Raw genomic sequence first — 15,157 nt, forward strand, 5'->3', positions numbered from 1 at the left:
AGCCCCATCTAGTGGATATGAGTGGAAGTACAACCACAATGCAACAGATCCCAGCTGTACAGTTTATTGGCAGGTGGCTGCAAGAGCAGTCCCATTCTCTTGTGTTTGACAGTGTCTCCCTCTTCTGGCCTTAGTTTCTGGAATCTACATCAAGAAAAGCACATGAACACAGGAGAATGATGCACAGTTTAGGTGCTATCAGAGTTTTAGAGGCAATGTTTCAACCACTGTGGCTCTTCGTCAGGCTTCCTCTTGGCCTTACCTGTCTCACATGAACCCCTCCTACTGGCTAGTTAAAGCATGCTTAGGATAAAACAGAAAATTACCTGGTCCACGCTGGTGAAGCCCTTGTGCATGACGTGGTAGAGATGGACCAGGAAGTCACTGTTGGGCAGCACGTCCTGGTTCCTGGTCATCATCTCACAGATGAGTTTATAGGCCTGCAGCTTACCCGCCTTGAACTCTGCAGGCAGCATGGTGGCCTGGGGGAAAAGGGAGAGGAGGACAGAGGGAGAGAGACCAGGTCACACGGTTATAGTCACATGCATGTCTTTGATAGTTCTTAGTTAGGTGATGCATGTAGAGGCAGTGGACCTCTGAACCGCTGAGTCACCTTGAAGAGCCAGGAGGCCAGCATTCTGAGAGGAGGGATGAAGACAGGCCGGGGAGGAGATGACTGGTTATCCACACTGATGCCCAGGTTGTCCCGGATCTGCAATTAGGGCAGTACTGCATTAGCCAGACTGAAAATCTACAGAACAAAATATTGACTGAGACAAATTTACTGTACATGACATGTCATCAGGGCTGATAAGAGTGTTTGAAGGCTGGGCAGTGCTTACCTTAGCCAGTTTGTGCCAGAGGTCGTAGAGGTAACTGAACATCTTGGCGTGGATCCTGGGGCAGCGGATGCTGTTGACGTCCCCCAGGATACCCAGAATCCTTCTCCAGAGCACAAAGGCAGAGTCAGCGTGCCAGCCGGTCATGCTCCCGCCTGCGATGATGCTGACATCATCAGTCAGACACTCACGGCTGTCTGCAAGACCAGGTAGAGCAGAGAGAGAACTCTCATTTACTACTGTATAAACTCTATAGTATAACACTAGAACTCTAGACCTGTCCACACCCCGGACCCAGGTGATTCAACACAGAGGTTGATTTTTCCCAGTCACCAGAGTCACACACAGCTGAACACACGTGATGGGTGGGTATAGGATTAACACAGTGCAACACAGAGGGTGGTGGGCTGTTCAGCCTAGAAAGGGGGTGTGTAGGGGCAGTAGCAGTACCCTGGTCCTGAGGCATGTGTAACACAGACTGATGTATGGTGTCCTCCAGCAGATGGGGGAAGTCCCGGCACTCAGAGTGCACGAGCAAAGCTGGTGGTGGGACAGGGGTGCTGCTGGTGGTGGGACAGGGGTGCTGCTGGTGGTGGGACAGGGGTGCTGCTGGTGGTGGGACAGGGGTGCTGCTGGTGGTGGGACAGGGGTGCTGCTGGTGGTGGGACAGGGGTGCTGCTGGTGGTGGGACAGGGGTGCTGCTGGTGGTGGGACAGGGGTGCTGCTGGTGGTGGGACAGGGGTGCTGCTGGTGGTGGGACAGGGGTGCTGCAAGTGGTGGGACAGGGGTGCGGAGTGGGGAGAGAAAACACTCAGGAAAGAAAACAAGACGACAACCAGAAGACAGTGGAGCTTGACGGCGCACAATCACCAGATGACAGAGGACAGTGAATTCACAATGAATCAATGTAAGAGCACAGACGAGGTGGGGATAATGTCGGGTCAGGGGTTACACTAAGGGTCAGGGGTTATGCAAAGGGTCAGGGGTTACAGCTGAGGTACTCTTTCATTTGACAAGAATTGACAGCTATTTGCCACAGCTGTTTTTTCCAAATATTCACCAAAGCTGAACCACGATAATATTTCGGGATACTTTCCAAAGACGTACCTAACATTTCTTAATAGCAAGGAGACTCTCACCTAACATTGCCCAGTAAACATGTAACAGTAGTAACCAATCCATCTTTATGTGTCCTCCCTCAATAGCCATAACGCGTTAACCTAATACCAAAGACAGCTTAATAAACAAAAGGCCCAGCTGCCTGCTGAATAAAGACCCCTGAGCAGAACACCTCCAAGGCTAGATAGAAGTGGAGAGAGAGGGAGTGTTTTCTCTTTAGAGCTTCATAGGCCAGGGTGAGGGAGGGCAGGCAGGGCAGGGGAAGATACTGTAGAGTAGACAGAGGCTGGCTATGAAGGTTATGCTAATCCTCTGAAAGGTCAGGCTGCTCTGAGAATAATCCCCACACGACCCACGGACAAACACCCGAACCTGACAAACCCCACAGAATACAAATCTACTGAACCTGAAGGCCATATGCTACAGTATTTATCCCATATAAACCAATGCCATCCTAGCCTCGGTTACCAAAATCAGTCCCCCCAGAAACCTTACCCAGACCCCCCCCCCCCCCCCAACCAGTCCAGTACCTGCCAGGGCCTGATTGTGGCTGAGCAGCAGGTTCCTCTGGCTCCCTGTGTCTGCTGTGACATCTATCTGGGCTGACTGAGTGTCTGCCTCCTCCTCAAAGGCCTGCCAGGCCAGCAGGCTGCCGTCAGCGTCGTTCAAGTAGCCGTTGGACGTCTCGCTGCTCACACTCACACTTTTTTCCTGGAGCGTGGGCCTTGCATAGTTGTGTCCCTCTACAGAGTAGTCCAGCTCGGCCGGACTGCTGCTCCTCCGGATCAGAATCTGGGAGCACAGAGGGATAAGTCATCAGTGGTTGTTCCAGAGATGCCTCTATCAGACCGCGACAGATGCCCTGCTGAAATAACCAAACAAAGTAAGATGGTCACAGATTTTGCGTCAGGTGTGTGTTTCTCACCACTGGCGGGTCGCCGTCTGTCCTCGCTTCCGACGCCCTGCCATCGGAGCCACAGGAGTTGTTGGGGGAGTACTCCCTCTTGTGGCCTGGAGTTCACAGTGACTGTTAATCACACTGGACACACACACAGCCACCCCACAGCAGACAGCCCCTGGTCATAAATACTGTTCTAGTCTCATCCCTGCATCCTCTAGATGCATGATCAGAATGAGTTGTAGCCCAGTGGTTCCAACCTTTTTTTGGTTACTGTACCACCAACTGAATTTAGCTCTGCCCGGAGTACCCCTGAAGTACCCCCTCATGTACATTTAATCAGCAGACCTATGTTCTCATCAGTCTTCTCAAGTATCCCCTGTGGATAGACCAAGTACCCCCAGGGGTCCTAGTACCCCTGGTTGGGAACCACTGTTGTAGCCTGTAGGCTTCAAAGCACATCACTGTATAGATGGACACATTGTTAGCAGCAGTATAGATACATCCACTAGAGGGCAGCAAAAATGGCCTACGTCAGAACACGCCCTCACGCTGTGTGTGTTCGCACACTCATTGGTGTATCCCTACCTGGGAAGGTGTCAGTCAGTTGCTGTGTGATGTCGGAGGTGCTGCTGCTGCGTGGTAGAGGGCTGTCTCCAGCCTCCAGCTCCCCGTCTCCCCCACACTCAGACAGCTGGCCCTCCTCCACATCTGAGCACCACGACCAGGGAGCCAGGAGAGGACAGAGGGTTAAGAGCAATGCATCAGGCATCTCATATCCGGCACACTACACATGCTCTACCACACAGAATTCCGGCAACTTCAAGGTGAGACACATAGGATTTTTCGGAAAATGTCTATAATATATCTGGCACTAATAGTGGAATGATAGTGTTTCACAGTATTTCTTACCCACCAGTGTTGTGATTGGCTGTGATATTCGGCTATTGATTTCACCCGATGGCGCGACATCTGCTGTCAACCCGGGAAAATTGCTCTGACTTTGTGTTTGTGTTCTCTACCGAATATCGCTCTGTCATGTCCTGGTTGCTAAAATTCTACACTGTTCGCTCAATTTCAGTTGATCTTCTTATGGCTGCAGGGGCAGTATTGAGTAGCTTGGATGAAAAGGTGCCCAGAGTAAACTGCCTGCTCCTCAGTCCCAGTTGCTAATATATGCATATTATCATTAGTATTGGATAGAAAACACTCTGAAGTTTCTAAAACTGTTTGAATGATGTCTGTGAGTATAACAGAACTCATATGGCAGGCAAAAACCTGAGAAAAAAATCCAACCAGGAAGTGGGAAATCTGAGGTTTGTAGGTTTTCAACTCATCGCCTATCGAATACACAGTGGGATATGGGTCAGTTTGCACTTACTACGGCTTCCACTAGATGTCAACAGTCTGTAGAACCTTGTCTGATGTTTCTACTGTGAAGTGGGGCCGAAGGAGACGGGAATGAGCAAGGTCCATGAGCTGACCATGCTCTGACCATGCGCGTTCACATGAGAGAGAGCTCTGTTCCATCGCACTTCTGAAGACAATGGAATTCTCCGGTAGGGACATTACTGAAGATTTATGTTAAAAACATCCTAAAGATTGATTCAATACATCGTTTGACATGTTTCTACTGACTGTTACGGAACTTTTTTACATTTCGTCTGCTTTTAGTGAACGCGCTTCGTAACTTTGGATTTTTTTACCAAACACGCTAACAAAAGTAGCTATTTGGACATAAATGATGGACATTACCGAACAAAACGAACATTTCTTGTGGAAGTGGGAGTCCTGGGAGTGCATTCCGACGAAGATCAGCAAAGGTAAGTGAAGATTTATAATGCTATTTATGACTTTTGTTGACTCCACAATTTGGCGGGTAACTGTATGGCTTCCTTTAGTGGCTGAACGCTGTTCTCAGATTATTGAATATTGTGCTTTTGCCGTAAAGCTTTTTGAAATCTGACACAGCGGTTGCATTAAGAACGAGTTTATCTTGAATTCTATGTAAAACATGCATCTTTCATCAAAGTTTATGATGAGTATTTCTGTTATTTGATGTGGCTCTCTGCAATTTCTCCGGATATTTTGGAGGCATTTCTGAACATGGCGCCAATGTAAACTGAGGTTTTTGGATATAAATATGAACTTTATTGAACAAAACATATATATATTGTATAACATGAAGTCCTATGAGTGGCATCTCATGAAGATCATCAAAGGTTAGTGATTCATTTTACCTCTATTTCTGCTTTTTGTGACTCCTGTCTTTGGCTGGAAAAATGTTTTTTCTGTGATTTTGCGGTGACCTAACATAATCGTTTGTGGTGCTTTTGCTATAAAGCCTTTTTGAAATCGGACACTGTGGTGGGATTAACAAGAAGAGTATCTTTAAAATGGTGTGAAATACTTGTATACTTGAGGAATTTTAATTATGAGATTTCTGTTGTTTGAATTTGGTGCCCTGCACTTTTCACTGGCTGTTGTCATATCGATCCCGGATTGCAGCCCTAAGAAGTTATCTGAGAAAACAAGCACTGAATAGTGTAGGGAATCATTAAACCATCAAAATCGCTGTGAAATATCGTTTTTACAGCCGTTTCAAGCTGGTGGACCAAAATGAAAGTTACTTTCGGTTTTGGTCCACCAGCTTCAAACACCTGTAAAAATGATATTTTTTCAGTTTAGATATTACAATGATTCCCTACACTCTTCCGTGCTTTGTTTTTCTCTCATAAAAACTGAAATAGAGCGAACAGTAGAATTTTAGCAACCAGGAAATTAGCTATTTCCGCTACACTATATATATATATATATATATATATATATATATACACACACACACACACACACACACAAAAGTATGTGGACACCCCTTCAAATTAGTGGATTCTGCTATTTCAGCCACACCCGTTGCTGACAGGTGTGTAAAATCGAGCACACAGCCATGCAATCGCCATTGGCAGTACAATGGCTTTACTGAAGAGCTCAGTGACTTTCAACGTGGCACCGTCATAGGATGCAAGTCATTTTGTTAAATGTCTGCCCTGCTAGAGCTGCCCCTTCAACTGTAAGAGCTGTTATTGTGAAGTGAAAACGTCTAGGAGCAACAACGACTCAGCTGCGAAGTGGTAGGTCACACAAGCTCACAGAACGGGATGCTGAGTGCTGAAGCGCGTAATTTTGTTTTGCCTGTGCTCCATTACTCACTACAGAGTTCCAAACTGCCTCTGGTTTCCATGGCCGAGTAGCCACACACAAGCCTAAGATCATCATGCGCAATTCCAAGTGTCGGCTGGAATGGTGCAAAGCTCGCTGCCATTGAACTCTGGAGCAGTGGAAACGCATTCTCTGGAGTGATGAATCCCGCTTCACCATCTGGCAGTCTGACGGACAAATCTGGGTTTGGTGGATGCCAGGCGAACGCTACCTGCCCTAAAGCATAGTGCCAACTGTAAAGTTGGGTGGAAGAGAAATAGTGGTCTGGGGCTGTTTTTCATGGTTTGGGCCAGGCCCCTTAGTTCCAGTGAAGGGAAATCTTTACGCTACATCATACAATGACATTCTAGACGATTCTGTGCTTCCAACTTTGTGGCAACAGTTTGAGGAAGGCCCTTTCCTGTTGTTTCAGCATGACGATGCCCACGTGCACAAAGCAAGGTCCATTCAGAAATGGTTTGTTGAGATTGGTGTGGAAGAACTTGACTGGCCTGCACAGAGCCCTGACCTCAACCCAATTGAACACCTTTGGGATGAATTGGAACGCAGACTGTGAGGCAGGCCTAATCGCCCAACATCAGTGCCCGACTTCACTAACACTCTTGTGGCTGAATGGAAGCAAGTCCCCGCAGCAATGTTCTAACATCTAGTCGAAAGCCTTTCCAGAAGAGTGGAGGCTGTTATAGCAGCGAAGGGGGACCAATATCCAACAATAATGCCCATTATTTTGTAATGAGATGTCTGACGAGCAGTTGTACACATTCTGTACTTTTAGATAACATAGCCAAAGTCAGAACAGCCTTCCCAGTTTGACAACAGATGACAATCCGGTGGGAGAAATCAATAGGCGAATATCTTAGCCAATCACAACACGGGTGGGTAAGTAATAGTGTGAAACACTATCATTCTACTATTAGTGCCAGATATATTATGGACATTTTCTGAAATTACAATCCAAAAATTCTAGAAAATCTTGTGTAGCACCGTTAAAATGATAAAATGGTTCCATTGTTTTAGCCACAGTGAGATGGAATAGGAACATGCAGTGATAAACATTAGAACAGATTAGTATAGAATTCTCAGACAATTGTCCTTTTTTACTTTCAATCCAAAACGACAGTAAGTAGCCGTGAGAAACAAGGGTTTCCACTTCACTGAGTGTTAATAAAACAGTGAGGGACTGACAGGAGAATAGGAGACGGGAGATAAGAGTAGTGACAGACAGACGGAAGAGACAGACAGGGCGAAGGAGGGAGGACACCACACAGACAGCTCTCAGAAACACTTTACCTGAAAGCCTGTGAGAGCAAGAGTTACCGGAAGAGGAGGAGAGACCAGGCAAGAAAGAGCTCACAGTGTGAAGCAGCATAGGAACGCTTTTAGTAGCGGGCAGAGCCTCGTAAAGATGGACACAGCTGCTGATAGACTGGCTTCGCTTAGCTTCCATCAGAGAGAGAGAGAGAGAGAGAGAGAGAGAGAGAGAGAAAGAGAGGGAAGGAGGAAAAATAAGAGGAAGAGAGAAGGGGAGAGAAGTCAATAAGATCATATAGAGCAGAATGGCAGAAGTACACCACTGGCAAATACATTTAACACTTTGCATAAAAATTATAAGAGGGGAAGAAATAGTGCAGAAAAATATGACCAAAGAAGACAAAATCCACTAGGGGTTGAATCCTAATTGGAGATCTGCAGGTGCAACTTGAATTGTCATTCATGTCAATTTGCTCGAAAAATGTAAGAAGAGCGTTTTGTTTTTGTGCGACTCCAACAACAGCCCGAAGGCATTAAGAAACAAACAGGCAGAGTGAAATTACTGAGACAGCAAATTAAGAACTAATAACTGAGACTTCAGTGTAAAGAGAAGATAAATAGAATATATTAAAGCCTAAACCCGGAGGCTGGATCTCATGTTCATTTGACACTTGAGGGCTCTTCACCTAAACAAAGACACTGCTCTACCAGATTTGTTGTTGCATATTCTAAAAAAATGTTTTTTTAATGAACCCGTCTACATTTGAGAGACGTCATTTATGCAACGCGTTGATTTTATTTGAAGCCCAGATTAATTCGTTCTCTATGCCTATACATGACAGAAGAGGACAAATACAACTGGCTTTGAGTGCATCACAGTAAAGACAACTTATTTCCATCCACACACAACTTTGTAATGTTATCTCCTAAAAATACACTAACAAATAGAAAAGCAAAAGGCAGCTGGAAAGGGCTGGGACACGCAAGTTTTTACAGTGATACAATTCATGTGTCGCGCATATTGCATTCCAGTACATTATTTCCATAATAAGAATAAGGTACTGGTTTGAAATGAGTAGACCTAGGATATTAATTTGATCACCCTGTTGCAGGAGAACCTTCCTGCAATGCAGGACATTTTAAATGTGTCGTGTAATTGAGGTTTAAAAAGGTTTCTGAAGTTTGTACATTTCCACTTTGCAATTTCAGACTTGATTTTCCCTTACGAAAAATTGATCAACCCCTACAAAAATGTAAATGTACTATAATTCACATTTCCTGTCACTGCGGGACTATTTTCCTGCTGTAGCAACCTGGCTCAAACTAAGATCATACATCTGTAGTCAGTCAACAGGACAATATGACCATATTTATTATTAGCTCCCAGTAATTTCAACACCATGTCGCAGGAAATACTCATCAGAAAAACACTGCCAAGTACGTATTGGCATAAATGAGATTACACACATTTTCAGTTTTCAAAGATAAGGCGTTGGGGAAGTGTGCGTGGACAGCACTTCAGACCTAATATAAAAGAGACAGGAGCATTGCAAGAGAAAGAGGATTCTAATCTCTGCCTACACCACACTTTAATTAGTCGCTTTCATTTGGAGATAGCATCGTCTCCACTACAGACCGCTACTGTTACCCGTTTTATGCATATTAATGAGCATTAATTACACTCTTAATGAAACTATCAAAAACGTCCACTGATTGATGTGTGGGCCCTCTCTCAAGGAGGAGGAGGAGGGATATCGGGATGTTTGATGATCAATGTGGGAGAAATCCAATTAGACGAGAGAAAAGGAAGAATTTAAGGCGGTGGCGTTTCATGTCGGTCTCTGTCTGTCTGCATGCACACACACACATTTAAGAGTCCTCCTTCAGGCCCAACTACATCTGGTCCAGGCTCAACAAGCTCTTCAGCGAGCAGAGATGCTATCAGTCATTACACAGACAGAGAGACACAGACAGAGAGACACAGACAGAGATACACAGACAGAGAGACAGAGACAGAGACAGAGACACACAGACAGAGACAGAGAGACAGAGACACAGAGACAGATGGACAGAGACAGAGAGACAGACAGAGAGACACAGACAGAGAGACACAGACAGAGAGACACAGACAGAGAGACACAGACAGAGAGACACAGACAGAGAGACACAGACACAGAGACACAGACACAGAGACACAGACACAGAGACACAGACACAGAGACACAGAGACAGACAGAGACAGAGAGACAGACAGAGACAGAGAGACAGACAGAGACAGAGAGACAGAGAGAGAGAGAGAGAGAGAGAGGAGAAAGGAGGAGGGTGAGGAAACAAGCAAGGCGGGTCACTCTTTCATCCCCTTCCGTTAGGGATTAGCTAGTTTAGAGACAGCTCATCTCTGCTCTGGATCGCCTGAGAGCTCAACTGATCATTAGACTGAGACGTCTCCATCAGTCAAGTGGATGTTGTTCACTTTATCTGAACAATGAAGTAACAACGTTCGTCTCCAACATGTCACCAGGAGAGTGTGTGTGAGCCGGAGAACTGACACAGAAACATGTTGACTTTGGCCAATAACATCTGACAAAAAAATGGAGACCATCTGCTGTCGCTTTGTGCTTAGAGCTGAGCCCTTCACCAGCACCTGGGCTAACGTACACATGCCCTGCTTTTATATACACTCAGTCACTGTTGAGTCTATGGAAAGTCTGTTCTACACTGTAGTGCCATAGAGGGACTCTGAGATCTGGCACTTGCCAAATATGACTTCATTACAGTAGCATGTGTGTGTATGTTCACCTGTGGCTTTCTGTCGTACGTTGTTGCGTGCCTTCTCCACGCCGGGGGCCCCTGAGGTGGTAGCGCTGCGGAACCTCATGGGCTCCTGGACCCCCTGCTGGTCTCCCTGGTTCCTCCAGCTTAAAGAGAAGGACCTGGCCACCGCTGCTGCCTTCTGGGAGTCCTGGATCACCCCTGAGACACAGACAAGAGAGACAGACACACGCAAATAATATAAATACAGAAGCAAAAAGAGAAACTGAATCTTTCGACCATTGTTGCTCTATTCTCTGAGGCTTGCACAGCATCATCCCCCTCAATCCCTTCATCCCTCCATCCATCCAGGGATCTCAATTTAAAAAAGTGTGTTGGTAGCGTTGGTGCTTCCAACTTAAACAAGTTAGGAGCACCACATAACATCTAGGAGCACTAGACAAATTGAGATGCAGCCTTTATTGGGCCGGTATGAATTCTAGCTAAACTCAACAAAAAAAGAAACGTCCTCCCACTGTCAACTGCGTTTATTTTCAGTTAGCCTTCAGCATAATTCAACTATTTGTATTCATTTGCATCATTGTCAATGACACTTTTATTTGAAGGCAAACTGAAGTTCAATTTCAATAGGAGAACAACAAGTGGCAATCTAGATAATACTTACTCACATGGATTCCTAAATCATTGCTAAGAATAATGAAAATGACTGCAGTTTCTACTGGTCATGGTTTTCAGGCTGGTTGTATTGGTGCTAGCGTCCTCTCACTGTCAACTGTGTTTATTTTCAGCACACTTAACATGTGTAAATATTTGTATGAACATAACAAGATTCAACAACTGAGACATAAACTTAACAAGTTCCACAGACATGTGACTAACATAAATGGAAAAATGTGTCCATGAATAAAAAGGGGGGGGGGGGGGGGCAGAATCAAAAGTAACAGTCAGTATCTGGTGTGGCCACCAGCTGCATTACGTACTGCAGTGCATCGCCTTCTCATGGACCGCACCAGATTTGCCAGTTCTTGTTGTGAGATGTTACCCCACTCTTCCACCAAGGCACCTGCAAGTTCCCAGACATTTCTGGGAGCCCTCACCCTCCTATCCAACAGGTCCCAGATGTGCTCAATGGGATTGAGATCCGGGCTCTTCGCTGGCCATGGCAGAACAATGCCATTCCTGTCTTGCAGGAAATCACACACAGAATGAGCAGTATGGCTGGTGGCATTGGCATGCTGGAGGGTCATGTCAGGATGAGTCTGCAGGAAGGGTACAACATGAAGGAGGAGGATGTCTTCGCTGTAACGCACAGCGTTGAGATTGCCTGCAATGACAACAAGCTCAGTCCAATGATGCTGACACACTGCCCCAGACCACGACGGACCCTCCACCTCCAAATCGATCCGGCTCTAGAGTACAGACCTCGGTGTAACGCTCATTCCTTCGACCATAAACGCGAATCCGACCATCACCCCTGGTGAGACAAAACCGCGACTCATCAGTGAAGAGGACTTTTTGCCAGTCCTGTCTGGTCCAGCAATGGTGGGTTGGTGCCCATAGGCGACGTTGTTGCCGGTGATGTCTGGAGAGGACCTGCCTTACAACAGGCCTACAAGCCCTCAGTCCAGCCTCTCAGCCTATTGCGGACCGTGTGAGCACTGATGGAGGGATTGTGCGTTCCTGGTGTAACTCGGGCAGTTGATGTTGCCATCCTGTACCTGTCCCGCAGGTGTGATGTTCGGATGTACCGATCCTGTGTAGGTGTTGTTACACGTGGTCTGCCACTGCGAGGACGATCAGCTGTCCATCCTGTCTCCCTGTAACGCTGTCTTAGGCGTCTCCCAGTACGGACATTGCAATTTATTGCCCTGGCCACATCTGCAGTCCTCATGCCTCCTTGCAGCATGCCTAAGGCACATTCACGCAGATGAGCAGGGACCCTAGGCATCTTTCATTTGGTGTTTTTCAGAGTCAGTAGAAAGGCCTCTTTAGTGTCCTAAGTTTTCATAACTGTGACCTTATTTGCCTAGCGTCTGTAAGCTGTTAATGTCTTAACGACCGTTCCACAGGTGCATGTTATTTAATTGTTGATGGTTCATTGAACAAGCATGGGAAACAGTGTTTAAACCCTTTACAATGAAGATCTGTGAAGTTATTTGGATTTTTGCGCATTATCTTTGAAAGACAGGGTCCTTCTTTTTTTGCTGAGTTTATGTTGTGCCCTAGAAATGAACAAGCCTATAAAGCCAATTGTTTATTATAAAAGCTAAAATGTTGATACAAATACCTGTCATTGAAATTACAAAGTAATTTGTGGAATATTAGGTTTCTACATGGTTTAAAAAGGAACATTTCCTAAGCTATCCCTTTTCCATTGTTTCTGTTCCGCTAAATGTTTGGATGTAATGGTAAAGTTACCAGGTTGTTAGCTAGATAATGAGGTAACATAACTGAACAAGCGGTTTTAGAATCGTTTTAGCACGTCCCACGACGTGGTTTATGGATGTAAAAAATACGGCCCGCCAATGGAAATGCATCCCGCTGCGACGCCAATGCGCGATAGAAGAGAAAAAAACCTAGAGGCGGTGATATGGATCACAACTTTGGAATGGTTTGGGCTAGGAGACAAGTGGCTTTCTCTGTAGTAATGGTGCAAACACCATGGTCACGAATCTGTGCGTTTCCTCTAGGGAACTCCTAAACAGCAATACAGCTACGCCTAAACATTATAATAATTGTTATATGGCAGATTTGTTTTCTAGGCGCAATGGTGCTTCCATATTAAAATATTAAGGAGCATTCGCGACCAAAAGGGTTGCACTTTAGAGCCCTGCCTCCACCCCCCTCTCTCTCCCCTGCCTCCTCACCCCGTCCCCTCTGTTTCTTCTCCTTCTGTTCGCTGAGTTTGTCCAGGGGCAGGTTGCTCATGTCCAGTCCGTAAACGGAGCGGGCTAGGACCGCGGTCAGAGAATCCATGATGCTGGCCCACTCGGTCACCAGCTCCTCCCAGCCTGTCAGAGATGACAGCACAGACAGCAGCTCGTCCCACAGCTCCCGAGAGATGAACACACACAGGTTGGCCCGTACCCACGCCACGATGATCGTCTGGGGGAGGATGTACAGGGGCACAAAGACAGGAGGACGAAACAGAACATCTCATTAATCACCATAGGCAGGCAGCTGGTTCTTATTGGCTTGTAATCAAAACACTAACAAGCCATTAGAGCTGTAACATTGTTTCCACATTATATTAACATCATGGGCAACAACCATTTCCAGGAGCTTAGCTGGACTTCCTCTAACAGAGGTATCAGAACAACTCTGTAACAGTAAGAGAGGCTATATGATCCCCAGGCTGACTGACCCGGAAAAGGATGGCAGCCAGGCTCTCAGCAAAGATGTCTTTTCTTTGGTTCTCCTGAGGCCTCTTCATCACCGACTCAGTGATCCTCAGCAGCACCTGTAGCATCTGCTCCCTACACACACCAGACACACACCAGAAGATATAATTAGTCCATCATTGTGTATCAGTAGATGATCATATAACACAGTGGAATTGTCCAGGTCTGTCCTTCAGGTAAAAGCAACCGCATGGTTTAGAATTTGTTTTCCTATTTAAACCAGTGGGTGTACACAAACAGTATATACAGTGCATTAGGAAAGTATTCAGACCCCTTTTTCCACATTTTGTTACATTACATGACTTGTTCTAAAATGTATTAAATTATTTTTTATTCCTCATCTATCTACACACAATACCCCATAATGACAAAGTGAAAAAAGGTGCTTCGAATTTTTAGCAAATTTATACAAATAAAAAACAGAAATAACTTATTTACATAAGTATTCAGACCTTTTGCTATGAGACTCGAAATTGAGCTCAGGTGCATCCTGTTTCCATTGATCATCCTTGAGATGTTTCTACAACTTGATTGGAGTCCACCTGTGGTAAATTCAATTGATTGGACATGATTTGGAAAGGCACACACCTGTCTATATAAAAAGGTCCCACAGTTGACAGTGCATGTCAGAGCAAAAACCAAGTCATGAGGTCGTAGTAATTGGTCGAAGTTGAAGATCCCCAAGAACACAGTGGCCTCCATCATTCTTAAATGGAAGAAGTTTGGAACCCCCAACACACTTCCTAGAGCTGGCCGCCCGGCCAAACTGAGCAATCGGGGGAGAAGGGCCTTGGTCAGGGAGGTGACCAAGAACCCAATGATCACTCTGACAGAGCTCCAGAGTTTCTCTGAGGAGATGGAACAATCTTCGAGAAGGACAACTATCTCTGCAGCACTCCACCAAACAGGCCTTTATGGTAGAGTGGTCAGATGGAAGCCACTCCTCAGTAAAAAGGCACATGACAGCCCCTTGGAGTTTGCCAAAAGGCACCTAAAGGACTCAGACCATGAGAAACAAGGTTCTCTGGTCTGATGACACCAAGATTGAACTCTTTGGCCTGAATGCCAAGCGTCATGTCTCGAGGAGACCTGGCAACATCCCTTCGGTGAAGCATGGTGGTGGCAGCATCATGCTGTGGGGATGTTTTTCAGCAGCAGGGACTGGGAGACTAGAGTCAGGATCGAGGGAAAGATGAACGGAGCCAAGTACAGAGATGCTTGATGAAAAGCGTTCTTAGAGCAAGTTAGGACCTCAAACTGGGGCAAAGTTTCATCTTCCAACAGGACAACAACCCTAAGCACACAGCCAAGACAACGCAGCAGTGGCTTCGGGACAAGTCTCAATGTCCTTGAGTGGCCCAGCCAGAGCCCGACTTTGAACACGATCAAAGAACTCTGGAGAGACCTGATAATAGCCGTGCAGCGGCGCTCCCCATCCAACCTGACAGAGCTTGAGAGGATCTGCAGAGAAGAATGAGAGAAACTCTTCAAATACAGGTGTGTTAAGCTTGTAGCGTCATACCCAAGAAAACACAAGTCTGTAATCGCTCCCAAAGGTGCTTCAACAAAGTACTGAGTAAAGGGTCTGTAAAGGGTCAGTTATTTTTAAGAAATTAGCAAAAATTCCTAAAAACCTGTTTAGAAATTGTGAAAAACCT

General features: G+C 45.9%; 1 protein-coding gene across 7 annotated transcripts in view; it reads right to left on the reverse strand.

Annotated features, from left to right (window-relative positions):
- Positions 1 to 15,157, reverse strand: part of LOC129812779 (ral GTPase-activating protein subunit alpha-2-like) — a 157,264-nt gene that overhangs the window by 75,382 nt on the left and 66,725 nt on the right. For 6 of the 7 annotated variants that reach the window (XR_008753074.1, XM_055864636.1, XM_055864641.1 and 3 more), the window contains exons 14-23: positions 13,463 to 13,574; positions 12,966 to 13,203; positions 10,126 to 10,299; positions 7,366 to 7,515; positions 3,445 to 3,567; positions 2,884 to 2,969; positions 2,489 to 2,750; positions 843 to 1,036; positions 614 to 712; positions 327 to 482 (exon numbers count right to left, since the gene is read on the reverse strand). Coding sequence is in view for 6 of the 7 variants with exons in the window: in XM_055864636.1 (XP_055720611.1) it covers positions 327 to 482; positions 614 to 712; positions 843 to 1,036; positions 2,489 to 2,750; positions 2,884 to 2,969; positions 3,445 to 3,567; positions 7,366 to 7,515; positions 10,126 to 10,299; positions 12,966 to 13,203; positions 13,463 to 13,574 (1,594 nt within the window). In the remaining variant the exon portion in view is untranslated. The remainder of the gene's footprint in view (positions 1 to 326; positions 483 to 613; positions 713 to 842; positions 1,037 to 2,488; positions 2,751 to 2,883; positions 2,970 to 3,444; positions 3,568 to 7,365; positions 7,516 to 10,125; positions 10,300 to 12,965; positions 13,204 to 13,462; positions 13,575 to 15,157) is intronic. The other variant, XM_055864640.1, reaches the window with a different exon arrangement.

Source organism: Salvelinus fontinalis, chromosome 16, assembly GCF_029448725.1.
Source record: "Salvelinus fontinalis isolate EN_2023a chromosome 16, ASM2944872v1, whole genome shotgun sequence".
Taxonomy (NCBI): domain Eukaryota; kingdom Metazoa; phylum Chordata; class Actinopteri; order Salmoniformes; family Salmonidae; genus Salvelinus; species Salvelinus fontinalis.